General features: G+C 44.3%; 1 protein-coding gene across 1 annotated transcript in view; it reads left to right on the top strand.

Moving 5' to 3' along the window:
* Positions 1 to 919: 919 nt before the first annotated feature.
* F5 (coagulation factor V) overlaps positions 920 to 15,122 on the top strand; it is a 77,612-nt gene continuing 63,409 nt past the window's right edge. Inside the window, exons 1-3 of the mRNA XM_057770652.1 lie at positions 920 to 1,193; positions 4,224 to 4,312; positions 13,673 to 13,795. Of these exons, the coding sequence (XP_057626635.1) occupies positions 1,036 to 1,193; positions 4,224 to 4,312; positions 13,673 to 13,795 (370 nt within the window). The 5' untranslated portion in view covers positions 920 to 1,035. The remainder of the gene's footprint in view (positions 1,194 to 4,223; positions 4,313 to 13,672; positions 13,796 to 15,122) is intronic.

Genomic DNA, 15,122 nt, shown 5'->3' with positions numbered 1-15,122 from the left:
GAATATGAGCAAGGGAACAGAAGCAGGAGTGGGGGTGGGGAGACAGCTGAGGATCCCGGGTGGTGCATGACTACAGTTTACTGCATGTGCTGGAAGCCTAAAGCATGACCAGAAGCAGAGTTCTAGGGAAACAGGGACAAGTTCTTTGGGTGATTCAGATACAATTCTCAGCTTCCCCACCAACAGAAAAACAAAATCTAAAACAACATGCCAACACCCTTCAAACCGTGGCACCACGGACAGGAGAACACAGCACAGCCTGCCCTGCCTTGGCACTGGAGGGGGAGGCACAGCGTTTACAACATTTTTTTCCCCTCAAAATAATTGGATCAAGGAAAATTAGAATTGCCATCCTTATTTGGCAGATGTCAAAAGTCCTCTAGAGATATAAGGTGATTGGCCCAAGACCACACAGCTACCAACCATCTCAATTAAGTCCTATTCTCTGCTACACTTGAGCTGGTGACAAGCCTTACCAGGTGGTCTGTGCCTTGGGAGAAGTTACCAAAGCAGTCTAGGACGCTAACCTGTTGGTGGACTTGTTCTCTGGCCGTTTTCTGTGCCTAGTAACGGCACAGTGTTGTTTTCCTGGGCATCAGAGGATGGGTGTTGGATCTAAGTGAGGCTTGCAGAAACCGGCAGGCAAGCTTAAACTTTGACCCTTCCTCCCCGTCCGGCTACCCTCCCCCGCAGGTTAAGGGTGGATGGGTGGGATTGTGGTGGGGGCAGGAACCCTTGGGCACAGTTCCTGTGCCACAGCCTCCAGCAGGGTTGCCCTTTCTTTCCTTGTAGTACACAGTCCCTAGTTAGGTTCCCTAATAAATGCCTCTGACCACAGGGGGCAGTGACCTCAACAAGCCCATGCTTATATGAGGCACAGCCGGGAAAGGGAGGTAGGGTGAGCCAGCCGCCGCAGGGGACAGGGACACTGCGTCCTCAGGCTCCTAGTCCTCCTGGGAGCCACAGCTACAGCGCGCAGCGCGGACAGAGAACTGAGCACTGCTGGCAGTGGCAGTGCGCGACGGAACAAGGGCCATGCTCCTAGTCGGCCCGCGCCTCTGCGTCCTGGTGGTCCTGGGCACCAGCTGGGCGGGCTGGGGCAGCCACCCTGCCGAGGCAGCGCGGCTAAGGCAGTTCTACGTGGCTGCTCAGAGCATCCTCTGGAACTACCATCCTGAGACCACAGACCCAAGGTAACTCGGGGTGGAGTCCAGATGGGCTTCCTCTCCAGGGAAGAAAATCCCCTGTAATTACAAGTTTTTTTTGTTTTGTTTTGTTTTGTTTTTTTCCGGGGTGTGGGGTGGGAGAGACAGACAGAGAGACAGAGAGAGACAAAGAAACAGAGAGAGACAGAGACAGAGAGAATACAGTTAAAGTGTAGTAATGGTGGGTGCTAATTTTGTCTCCACTGATATAATTTATCATGCTGAGGATGAAGAAAGTTTTCAGTGTGAATAGTTAGCTATGGCTAACCGTTTGTTCATCACCCCACCCCCAAAAATGTTAGCTCCTTCAACTGATGGGTTGAAATGACCAGCCTCCGGAACCCTTTTACTTCTTTCCAGCCTTCTAACAGTCTGCACAAAAAAAGAAAAAGAAAAGGAAAAAGAAAAAGAAAAAGAAAGAAAGAAAGAAAGAAAGAAAGAAAGAAAGAAAGAAAGAAAGAAAGAAAGAAAGGGAACTTTGAGTTACATAACATTTATTCCTTGTAGACACAGACTCATCTTCTGAAGGAGATAATTTAGTGACTCTTGCCTTAATTTTGTTGCCTTCCTATAAATGACTTTCAAAACGTTGGCTCATGGAAAAGGGACACACTTGTATTTTCATCTTTTCTTGACTTATTTCTGGCTACCTAAATGGCTTCATTTTTTTTTCTTTCACTTTGGATTACTTCTTGGAATTTGGCTTATCCTGGATATTTTGGTCTGCCCTGAATATTACCCATGTTAATGACGAGGTTTACTGTGGCCACTCAAAGGTGTGTGTAACTACGCGGAAGTTTAAATACACTTTGCCAATTGGAAGGTTAATTGAAAGCCTTCCTGATGTTAACCAAACCATAGATTTTACTCAGCATTTACAACTACTGGTTTTATTTTAAATGGCAAGCCTAGCCTTCTAGTTGACTCATTTTTTTCCCTTGTAGTTGACATCAAAGTTTAAGTGATTGTGAAAGATGTGTTCCTCTTTTACAATTGCAAAACCAAAGCAATCCGCCAAAAAATACTGTAATATTTTGAAAGCAATGTGTAACATTTTAGGATGAAAGCATAATAAAGCATTTAATTTTTGTTGTTGTTGTAACTGGGCTATTTGGGAGAGCATTACAGTCTATCTTTATATTATGCTAATAAGAAATATCACATTAAAATGATTTCAAGTATTGCATTCTTTTAGAGTGATAATCTAAGCCATACACACTCTTAGGAAACTGCCATTAACTGACCCCTCCACCCCCAATAACATTACTTCCAGTGTTAATTTTCCTGCTTTGGGTGGAACACAGATTTGGTGGCTGGTTTGTTCAGCCTGGAGTAGGGCACAGGTAGGTGTAAGTCAGAGGACACACAGTTAAGGATAACAAATTCAGATCAAATGTACAGAATGAGGACCCCATTAACAACAGTGTGCTACGTAGGCAGATCTTTCCCTGGCAAGGGGAAATGGATAATGGAAAGGGAAAATGGTAAGTTGTTTGTCTTAGTTAGGGTTTCCTTTGCTTCCATGAAACACCTTGACCAAAAGGCAGGTTGGGGAGGAGAGGGTTTGTTTGCCTTACACTTCAACATTGCTATTTGACACTGAAGGAAGTCAGGACAGGAACTCAAACAGGGCAGGATCCTGGAGGCAGGAGCTGATGCAGAGGCTATGGAGGGTTGCTGTTTGCCGGCTTGCTTCTCCGACTTGCTCAGCCTGCTTTTTGATAGAACCCAGAACTCAAGCTCAGGGTTGACACCATCCACCATGGGCTGCCCTTCCCCTCATTAATCAGTAACTGAGAACATGCCTTACAGCTGGATCTCAAGGAGGCATTTCCTTAGCTGAGGCTCCTTCTTCTCTGATAACACTAGCTTGTGTGCAGTTGACACACACACAGTCAGCACACTTTTGGTAGGGAAAACTACTAGAGGAAGCTCTTAGGGTCTTCATCGCTCCTGGGAACTCTGGTGCCATAGTTATCAGGATGCAGAACCTCGGCTACCCTAAAAACAGAGAATGGGACAGAAGCCTCCTGGGTCTGGATAAAGCTGAGGAAATTGTTTAACCATCCTGGATCTTGGCTGTGCTCTTTATCCTCTACATCTTCTTTGGAAGTGACTTCATCTTTTCAATGCAGGGTTTTGGCTTGCTTCCAATACAGATCCCAGAGTTTTTCCCTATTGTTGTCTCCATTCTCTCAACTCCACTAGAAACAGGCTCCACGTTCCCTATGGTGGGACACCACGCTCAGCCTTAATTCAGGGGGGCTTGGTCCTGCCCCAACTTAATGTGCCAGACTTTGTTGAATTACCATGGAAGCCCTTACTCATTGCGGGAAGTGGATGGGGGAACGAGGAGAGGCGAGGGGGGCAAGAGAAGTGGTTGGAATGTAAAATGAAATTTAAAAAATAGGAAGAGAAAAAAGTACCAATTTTTATTCCTCAATCAAGGCAACATAAATGAGGCTTTGTTTGCTGTGTTTAGTAACTTTTTGCTCCTTTTAAAATATAACTAAATAAAGATTCTGGATTCAAAAAAAGAAAAAAAAGAAAAGAAAAGAAAAAAGAAATAGGGTCCAATGAATAGACACCAATTTACCGCATTTCCCATTGGTTCAAATTTGTATAATGAAAGTGGAAAAATTTTAACTTATATCTGATTAAAAGATTGAAAAATGGTTCAAATATATACTTATCAGTGACTTATATTTTTAACTTAGATCTGAAATTTGACTTTGCACTATGTGCTTATCTTCCTTTATAGAAAAATTGATTCTGAAAAGCAGAATCGGGACAAAATTTGGCTTACATTTATGGAAAACTGTCATTAAAGAGACCAATGATTGTTCCATTGATTTCACTTGATACTCCAATTTATAAAACCTTGGACTTTGGAAATACAATAAAATGTTGTCATTCCATTTTTATATACAAAATCTGAGTGCATAGACACCTCCTTTTCTGGAACAGGAATAGATATCACATGTGAATTTCAAATTAGTTTTTCTATTTTATTTCTAGTTTGAATTCTAAACCTTCCTTCAAGAAAATTGTCTACAGAGAGTATGAGCCACATTTTAAGAAAGAAAAGCCACGATCTAGCATCTCAGGTAAGTCTGAAATACATCTCTTTAAAAAATTATTCTTTGTGCTGGGGTTCGAACCTACAGGCTAACGCATGCTAGGAAAAAAGCCCTACCACTGATCTAGATCTCAGTGCGCATTTGCATTGTTATTCTGAGACAAGGTCTCACGAAGTCAGTGACCCAAGCTTTGAACTTGCCTATAGCAAGACTCTGAGTTGTGATTTTTCTGTCTCAGCTTCCCAAGTATCTGAGATTATAGGTCTAGCCCACCAGGTCCAGTCTGTATTTCTTTTAATTGTAAATATAATATTTCATGGATAATATTATATTCTTTATAACTTGAAATATCCACACTGTGAACTGACCAGATAGCTCAGTGGCTAAAAGGACTTGCTGCCAAGCCTGAAGAGCCAAGTTCATCTCCAGAACTCACATGGTAGGAGGAGAGAACTATCTCCCAGATTGTCCTCTTATCTCTACATAGGCACCATGGCGTGTGCACACGTGCACGCACACACACACACACCAAAATAAGTATGTGTAAAATAGTTAAGGATCTACTTAGTTACCTTCTGTTAATATGTATGATATTTCTATCAGACTCTAGTTATAAAATATGGAAGTTCAGGTGCAGTGAGAAGATGGGGCTCCTTGTTCATATGATTGAGAATTTCAGAGACAGGAAAATTTAAACCAAACAGGGGTTCTTCTGAGCATGGGGCCCTATGGAATTGAACAGGTCACACGCCCACACTGCCAGTCATGCTTTTAACCTTGGTCAAGAAAGCCAAACAAAGCATTTCAGTGTTTGAATCTATTTATTCATCTGACAACCCACAGCTGAGTACCTTCTGTGGGCTTGACGTTGAATTAGGCTCTATGAATACAAGAGTCAGGCAAAGTGAACTCAGACTCTCCTGGGGTTTGTGATCTGTTTGTCTGGGCACAGAAGCATGCCAACAGAACGAGTCTGTCATTGTTTCTATGCAGCTTCCTATACTCATTCAAAGGAACTGCGTATGCTTGACCCTCTGCATTTAGCTTTCCCAATAGCTATGGCATTTGAAGAAAGCCTCTCTTCTATTTTTCTTTGATGCTTCATTAATCAAAGATGAATTAGTCAAGGGCTCTTGGATCTTCATGACAGACACCTATTTTACAGGCATTACAGAGACTATCCAGGGAGGACAACATCCAGTCGGGCCCCTTGTCATCAAGTCTCCCGTTCCTCCCCCACCCTGGTGATGATCACCCATCTTTCCCAGGCTCACCTTCTGCCTCTTCTGCCTACCCACCCCCATCCTCACCGGCTGCTCTACCCTGCCTCATCTGGTCTCCTTTATTCTTCAATTCTTCCTCAATTTGGGTCTTCCCTTCAGAAAAAAAAAAAGTCATTTTCTGGTATATCGTATCTAGAAAAAAGGAAATATCTCTCCTTGGCCCTCCCTGCCATTTTCTTGTCTCTCTATTCCTTCCTCTCAATTTTCCACATGAGAAGCCAGTGTCATTCTCTACAATCTCCATCTTCCTCCCTCCCCTGAGCTGCTCTGGCATGACTAACCCTGTCTCCATCGACTGCTGCCTCTGAGACGGCAGCACCGTCATGTGTCATGTCTCTCTGGTTCTGTCGCCATTTCTAGGCTGCTCAACACGTTCCCTTTCTGGACCTCTTTATCTTGTTTCCCTCCTGAAACTTCCCCCGGTGGTTTTCCTCTGAGTTCCTTTTCCATCTCTTCTCCGAGGCTCCAAACTCAGTCACAACCATGGCTTTGAAAGACACCCACCGGGAAGCCACATCCTTTAAGACATTCCTTGGATTTTTATCCACTCCCAGCATTAGGAATTCTTCTCTTCTGTGTGCTCCCAGCACCATGGACTTAGGTTCACCTCTCTGAGATGCTGTAAGGACCAGACTGATTAATGAATACAAAGTACTTACAATAATGCTCACACGTGATAAGCACTTAATACAAGTTAGCTACATTGTTGTTCTTGCTGCTGTTGTAGCTGTGAATTATGCCTCCATTAGAGCATGCCTATTATAATATTGTGAATCTATCAACACAACTATGTTTTTGTTCATTTTCTATCTCTTATGCATATAAATATAATTTATATATTTATTTGCCTTTAGATAAGTACATTAAGTATTCCTTCCTTTTAATGATCTCAACCTAAGAATACCATATTTGAGGGTCTGGGGATGTAAAAGTGGATCCTGACTTGCCACGGTCAGCCATTAGAGATGACTGATGATAGAATGTTCTAGCACAGTGACAAGGAAGAGCAATGCTGAAGGGTCTCCAGTCTAGCGGTGAGAAGAGAGAGGAAGAAGGGGGAACTGGAAAGTCAAACAGTGGGGGTGAAGGGGCTATAAAGATGCATCTTAGAACAGCAATGGAACAGCAGAGCACATGAGGGTTTAGAGTAGTGGTTCTCAACCTGTGGGTTGTGATCCTTGGGGGGGCTTGAATACCCCTCTCTCTCGGTCACCTCAGACCATTGGAAAACACAGGTATTTACATTACAATCAAAACAGTAGCACAATTACAGTTACGAAAGAGCAATGAAAATAATTGTATGGTAGAGGGTCACCACAACATGAGGACCTGTATTAAAGGGTCTCAGCGTTAGGAAGGTTGAGAACCACTGGACTAGAGAGACTCAGTCAGATCAGGGAGCCTGTGAAAGCTTTGTCTTGAGGGAAGCAGAGAGTCACTAGGGTAAGTTAAGTAGGAGAAAGACAGATCCAGGTTTGTCCTTTAGTGCTGGTTTCACTATTGGTTTAAGACTGAAAAAAGCACAATGCCGTAACACATGTATAAAAATGCCACAATGAACTCCATTGCTTCCTATGTTAACTAAAAATTAATTAGAAAAAAAAAGATCAATCTGTTCAAGTCTGGAAGATGGATTAGAGACTAGCCAGAGAAAGTAGTAATGGGACTTTAGTGCCAGTCCAGGAAACAAGACAGCAGGGAGGCCTGAGGTGGAGAAAATTAAATGAATTCCAAAGATACTTAGGTGCTAGAATCAACTAAACAGGTGGCTAATTGGATGGAAAGAAGAGAAGAGGGGGTTGTGATTGACTTCAAGTTTCCTGGGTGGAATATTAGAGAAGATAACATGCCTACCATTCAGTAAGAGAGAAAATTTAAGATAAGAAGGAACCTTGTTTGCAAGGATAATGAGGGCAGACTGGGAGACCCAGGTGTCTGTAGAATTTCTTCCTAGTGTTATCAAGGGAGCAGGTGGGTACGGAGTTCTCTTTTAGGGGGGAGAACTGAGATAGATGGATACAGATACTCAAGAGATGAAATAACCACATTATAAATGAAGCTTTGAGGGAATGCAAGATCACACAAGCAAAATGTAACTAGAAGAGAAAGTTGTGTCCAAGCTCAAAGGAGCAACAGAGGCCAAGGGGTAAGCCAAGAAAGCAATAGTCATGGAAAAGCTTGAGAAAATCTTCCCAGAGAAGACAGAAGAGAGCAGAGAGCATGCTTCCCTGGAAGCAGAATCAAATGGCACCGGGGGGCAATGGATACCAACAGAGGAGCAATGAAACAGCTGGGTAAGAACTGATGGGGTGGGGGAGGCTTGGGGAATGGATGGTGGTAAAGAACCGGAAACACAAGGAAAGTATGATTCTTCCTGAGATGCGCCTCCCCCTGGGAAGGAGGCAGGGACGTTCTGGAGATGAATGCGATATTCAAGGATGTTTGGGAGTGGCACAGGAATCTAATATTTATTAATTCAGTAGAAAAGTTACCTGTGGAAGAATTGATGGATCCAGAAGAATCAGGAAGTGCTGGTATTAGAAACTGCAGCCAGCTCAGCCTTGCATAGAAAGGCTACTCCCTCACTGGCTGTGAGTCCTGGGGTGGGGCATTGAAGGTCACCTATAAACTTTCTTTTGTCTTTGTGGGTATGAAACTGGAGGCTCACTTGTCCTCTCTTGCTGAGTCCAGTTTCATAATCCAGTGCAGAGCCTATTGTGTTCAATAGACTCATGAGAGCTTTATAACTTGTAAGTAAATAAATGGGACCATATTCACTAGGCTAAGACGAGAAGACAAGTGTTCAGAGCTGAATGTTCTGTGGCTTTGGTGAGGTTCCCCAGATATCGATGTCATTGCTAAGCGATGCATTGTGCTGAAGGCACAGAAACAGAACCATAGGCAGACTAGAGACTTCTGAGCGGATAGGAGGAGACATTAATTGTTTTTCAAAAGGGAGACCACTGTGCCAGGCATCTTTCCAGATGAAGGCCTTTTGTAGTGAGTTCCTGACTCATCCTTGTAAGCCAGAAGAAGACCTTGCGAGTCGGTGAGAACAGCCCAGATCATGTTTAAGACCTTTGACCTTCAACGTTTCTGTCAGTGTCTGTGTATCATAGAACATATTTAATGTGTGGGGATCTGGGGAACTGTAGCATTCATTTTTATGCAGCCCCTTCTTAAACTCCCAATTCTGCCTAACTCTGAACCCCTCCCCTGCACGGTAGAAATGCTGGTGTGTTCATCAGTCTAGCCCAAGAATGCAGACCGGAGAAAGAAAAGCCTCTGCTCTGGCTCAGATCTGGATTTGAAGGCTAGTTAGCGCTGCCCGGATCTAGCACTGTGTTGTTTGTACCTTTGCCGTGTTCCTTTCCCAAACACTTGGTGGGTGTGGTTCCAGCCAAGCCAGGAACAAGTCCTGATTCTTCACTTCTGCAACATCAGGAGCCCAGACTGCTTTACTAAATTGAAAGCAGAGGCTAGTCATTTGGGTTATAGGCGGAAGGGGCCTTCCTGGTGAGGTTGATGGACACCTAGAGAGCTGGAGAGGTTGGATGCAGTTTCAGGAATCCAACTTGGGTTTCAAGCCTTGAGTCTCTACATCCTTGTCCCCAAATGAGCTTTAATTGCTAACTGCAGGCTGTCTTGTATGGTGTCATTCTTTGTTCGGCAGAGAGCAGTGGGTCTGATTAGCTCATCTACTGCAGTCTTTCCAATTCTTTAACGGCACGAGATTGGCTACATGCCCCCCCCATGCAGTCTTCTCCAAGCCCTAAGGTACATCACTCCTTCCCCAGCCTCCCTTCTCTCCCATCAAACCATCAGCAGGAAAGGGCTTAGACACTGTGGCTGAGAGAGGAGGAGAGTCTCAGCCTCGAGTCTGCGGCATGGGCTAAGGTATTTGAGTCAGTTATGAAAACATTCTGTGGCTGTACCTTAATTTGAAAGAAGCAGGAAGGGAGTTTGAATAAACACCCCAAACTGTCAGAATGTCCATTGAAGTAAGAGATCTTACTGAGTCAAATAACCTAGGAAAGTTTTCCTTGGCAGCTGGCATTCATAGCCATGTGATACCAACAAACAACCGTGCAAGAGAAACATGACAACAAAATACAGTGCCCACTGTGACCATACTGTCACAAAGTCCTAGGCTGCTTGCAGCCTGGGTGCTCTATGCTTTCTTAATAAATCAGGATGAATGGTAGCGTTCATAAGACAGGGTCAGCCAATGAGGCAGTCAGAAACCAGAAAGAGGAACCCATCTGGACTGGTCTAGGGAGGTTAGGGTCCTAACTATTCCAAAGAAAGAATTAGGAAAAGATTTCTCTTGGGAGCTCCAATATTCTAGTCTCAGCAATGGCAGGGAGTCACTGAGTGACCTTGAGCAAGCCAAGTTCCACTCTCCCACACTTCCTCACACACACACACACACACACGCACACACACACACACACTCCCCAGGCTGTGTTAACCATCTTTAAATTAGGTCTGAAGAATGTAGCCTCCATGATCCTGTTCAGAGCAAAGAGAAAAACAAGCAAACAAGCTCCAGGCATAAAAACAACATAAATTCCAAGATGGGTGTGTCAACAAAAGGAACAGGACAAGAGTGGCCAGAAAGATAGGAGCAAAGAAGGCAGGAACTAGATGACAGTGGCCAGAAAGATAGGAGCCAAGAAAGCAGGGCTAGGTCAAGAATGAATAGGAAGACAGGAACAGAGTAGGGGAGGCAGGATCTCTGCTGAGCTGTGACAATCACCACACAGTTAGTGCCTTGGAAAAGCATGAGTCAGCCAGACGTCCTGGAACACATCTACAATTCCAGCTCCAGGAGGCCGGGACAATGAGATCATGAGGAGGACAAGGCCAGCTTAGGCTACATGGCAAGAACCTGCCTCCAAACATGAATTAATTCTTTTCTTCTTCTGTTACTACAGTTCTAGATGTGTGGGGGACCCACGTAGGGTTCACTAGGTGTAAACAGAGGAGTTGGCAGAGCTCTGCCCCCCTCCCCTAGACAAAGATTCTTTCTTGATTTTTACGTTAATTAGAACTGCCTGGGTTTATTGACGTTTGCCCCTTCCTTCATCTTCAGAGCTAGCAGACTGGCATCTTCTCATTTTCCCATCAGGCTTCTCTTGTAACCCTTTAATGAACATCCTTGCGACTACATAAGACCTCTCTGGCAACCCAGGAAAATATCTGACGTCCCAACCACTAATTTAATCATAGGTGCACAGTCTCTTTTGCACACAAGGCAGCACACTTCAGAATCTTAGGCATTACAACACGGAAGGGAAGGGGCATTGCCCTGGCCACCACACACACAACACAGAACCATCACAGGGTATCTTCCATCCCACAGCATGCTGCTCTTGTTTATCCAGGTCCCAAGTGGAACCTTCCGGCACCACATCACCTTACTGACCTCTAACCCCTACCCCATAGCCAATCCATTCTACAACTCCAAGGTTTCATCTCCAGTGTACATAGCTGACACTTTCTTTGCTGAAGACATTTCTCCACTATGCCCTCAATCTTATCAGTGTCTCTTTCGGAGCCTTCTCTCAGTCTCTGCTCCAGTTCCTCTCCAGATCATTATCAATAGAGAGCAATCTGGGAGAGAGAGGAAGAGAGAGAGAAAGAGAGAAAATGGAAAGTAAGAAACAAAAATTAAAGAACAAAAACATATTAGAAATCTGGCTCATATTGTATCTTGCTAAAAAAACCTCAACAACCTCTGACTGTTATCAAATGAAAACCAAAATTCCAAATGTCCTGCCTGGCCCTGAGTGACCTGTCCAGGATGATGCCTTCAGCGTCACTTTCGACACCTTGCTCTCTTCCCTAAGAGAAGGTACTCTCTTCCCTGCTTCAGTGGCCATCAGGAGCTCTCCAAGTAGGTTGAGTCTTCCGGCCTCTTTCTGCACATGCTGATCCCACTTGACCATCCCTGTGTTTCCCTGCTTGGCACCGCATTAAAAGGCTCACTTTCTCAGGAAAGCTCTTGCGAAGCCCGACACTCTCCTGCTCACAAGCCTGGAATAGACTTTATACACCGGCTGGCATAGTCTGTGCCTTTCCCATTAGCTGGACCTGCTTGTGTTTCTTGATGCATTTCTCCCTTCTTCCATCTTCACATGCAGGAGTGCAGCATCATCTTTGATGTTATTACAGTTTATAACTAAGTATTTGTGTGATTATTTGTTAGGTATTTCTCTTAGTATGTTGTGAGCTCTAAAAGTCAGAGTGTCTACTTCTCACCCATGTGTCCCACAGCCATGTGCCCCACAGCCATGTGTTTCCACAGTCTGAGGCCTGAGATGGAAGAGCAGTCAGTATCTGATGTATGGAAGAATGCTAAGTGTGAAGTGCTGTGTAAAGAGGTGGCTTAAAACTCAGTGTCTTGAGTCAGACAGATTTAAGTTGAAATCATAGCTTGACCTCTCTTAGTTTTATGATTTGGGGAATGATCCTAATACTCTGAGGCTCACTTTTCTAGTATGTAATATGAAGATCTAAATGCTACCTTAAAATTTTACTATGAAGGTTAATATAAGGGCTTACAGTACTTGGGTATATCGGAGGGACAGTAAGGGAAAGTCCCCTCCTAACTCTCACACTGCAAATGTAACCAGTAGTACATGGATGCTGACTGAACTTCATGACCACACTGTCACATCCTTCTTCTGCATCTAAGACTCCCAGTGGGCAGAAAGAAATCCTTGAGATTGTGGCTGGCTTGGACGTGGCAGCAGCCTTGCTGCCGCTTGGCTGAACTGTAGTTAGAGTTGACGGGTGCCGCAATCATTTGTGAGCACACATTAAAACGCAGGGTCACAAGCTCTGCCTCCAGATCCACAAGCTCCGCCTCCAGAGCCAAGGCCAAGGTGTTAACTGGGAATCTTTCTTTTGATGAGACACCAGGTTAGTCTGAAATGGAGTCTTCCAAGTCTACACTTCAGGAAATTCTAGCATATGAGTCTCCAGAACTCTGACCCTTATATCAGCTTCCTGCTAAGGAACCAGATAGAGCTGGCCCTGCAGCCTCTCTGCACCCATAATACTTTGTCCATCTAGAGAATGCCTACATTCAAACTACTTTGTGGCCCCCTGGGAGTCAGTTGTTGTGTCTTACTCATCTGTGTGAATCAAGACTCCACACTGAGCCTGGCAATGACAAGTAAAGCCTTGGTCTTGATGTCTGTGTCCTTAGCCCGATTCCTTCTTCTTCTCTGTCATGGTAACTGATGGCATTATTTAACCAGTGACTCAGATCGTAAAACCTGAGCTCTTTCCCGACTCCTCATATATGCTACATCCCATCTGTTAGAACCTTGTTCTCTTAACTTCCAAACGTATCCAGCAAATCACCGCTGCACTGCGGCACACGCTGGCTCAATCTACCACTGTCTACTCCCTCCACGGCAGCCCCCTTCTTCAGACATAGCTCTCTTTTCTTTTACATGTTTTTTTTTCCTAATGAGTATGAATTTTTAAAACATGTCGAGCCATGTCTATACTATACAAAGTTCAAATGACTTGCTAGTCCATGTAGAAGAAACCCAAATCCCTACCATGGCCCATGGATCCTCCCACCCCCACCCTGCTCTCTTCTCATTTTCCCCTTGATATTGTAGAATTGTTGTTGTGAGGAGTCATGCAAGGGCTTTCCTTCCATGCATTAAAGTCCTTGTGATCAAGGTCTCGGGGCTTTGGAGATTCTTGAACTTGTGTGAGTACCAGAGAACGGTGTGACTTACTCCTTGGTTGCACTCAGATCCGCGGGAGAGTGGAGACTAACTCATGTAAGAAAAGACAGCACACGAGAGCGGGTAGGATCTGGGGCAAACTGTCTCTCAAGTCTTTGGAGTTGCTTTGGGTTAAGGCTAAGGATTTGCTCTTCATCGTTATTTAAAGAGCCATGCTGGAGCTGATGGGATGACGAAGACACAAAGATCAGGCGATAGTTTAAGTTCAAGAGAAGCGAGTCAACTTCAGGACCAGAAGGGGCAGCTTGGGGCCTTTCTACATGTTCCCCTTGCTTAGCAGCTCCATCTTTAATAATTCTGAATACAAAAATTTCATGCTTATCTTCCCACAGGACTTCTTGGACCTACTCTATATGCTGAGGTTGGAGACACCATGAAAGTTCACTTCAGAAACAAAGCAGACAAGCCCATAAGCATCCATCCTCAAGGAATCAAATACAGCAAATTTTCAGAAGGTAAGAAGGGTTTGTGATACCTCTAACAAGAGAAAGGGTTGATCGCTTTAATATTAGTGCTAAATATTTTTACAGCTGAGATTGTTCACCGTGCACTCTTAGAGAAACTGTAATTATAAAAACTGATCCTGCTTTCCGTTTCAGAGATAAAAACTAATGGCTTAGAGCGCCCTAAATACCAGGATTTTGTTAAGTTCCTGCACCTAATAAGGTGGGTGGGAAAATCATCTCACCTCTCTGAACTCCATATATTCACCTTAAAATAGTAATAACAGCACAGTCTAAGATGGTTTTAGGCAGAGATAAGCCCATGTGTCTACAGTAAGTGCAAGCAATAATGCACACAGACAAATGCAGGGCAAATGCACTCTGCTTGAACTCCATGGCTACTATGCTTCTTTCGCCCACTTCTATGAGTTTTAATGGGCACACACAAAACCCCATGGTAATTAAGGTGAGCAAACATTTTTTTAAAGCCATCTACTAAGTACATTCAGCTTTGCAGGCAACGAGATTTATGCTGCCTTGGAAAGAGGACATTTTGGTTGAGGAATTGCTCCATCAGATTTGCTTGTGGGCATGTCTGTGGAGAACTTTCTTGACTGCTAATTGATAAGGGAGGTCCCAGCCCACTGTGGATGGTGCTATTCCTGGGCAGTGAGCCTGGGCTGTTTAAAGAAGGTAGCTGAGCATGCCAGGGACGCAAACCCATGAGCAGAGTTCTTCAGTTACTACTTCAGTGAGTTCCTGCCTTGGCTTCCCTCCACCACGGACTGTCATCTGTGATCCAGTCAACCCTTTTATTTCCAAGTTGCTTTTGGTCAGTGTTTTATCACAGCAAGAGAAATGGGAATTGGAATAGTTGGCAAGTTCCCGGACAAGACATTGTGCACAGGAGTCCCTTCTATGTTATCTGATTTCATACAGTGATTAGCGTGCTTATGAGGTTTCTCGACCAGAGTTCAGCAGTGCAGGGCAGGAGAGGGGAGCAGCAGCATGGTCAAACATCACAATGATGTTTGACCTTCCAAGCATCACAATGAGGGAGAAAGTGAGAGTGTGGACTCTGGCCCTCACCTCAGTTGTTTGCAGAGGGAATGGACCTTGCAACATCGCTCATCTCCCTCTAATGTTTATTTGTCCCCCTATTACTCAGTCAGCAAGCGTTTGTGAAACCAAACGACTGGGCACGCCCCCAGCACATCTGCTTGCAGCTTCTTAGCATTGCGCGTGAGTGCCTATATTTCTATAAAGTTGAAAACAGTAAATTCAGCTAAATAGGAAAAATGAAAAACTTCCCTGGGAAACAAGATGCAAACTTAGTATA

This window comes from Chionomys nivalis, chromosome 5, assembly GCF_950005125.1.
Source record: "Chionomys nivalis chromosome 5, mChiNiv1.1, whole genome shotgun sequence".
NCBI classification, from domain to species: Eukaryota; Metazoa; Chordata; class Mammalia; order Rodentia; family Cricetidae; genus Chionomys; species Chionomys nivalis.
Note: the sequence above shows the minus strand (reverse complement) of the source record. Positions and strands in the feature narration are given on the sequence as shown.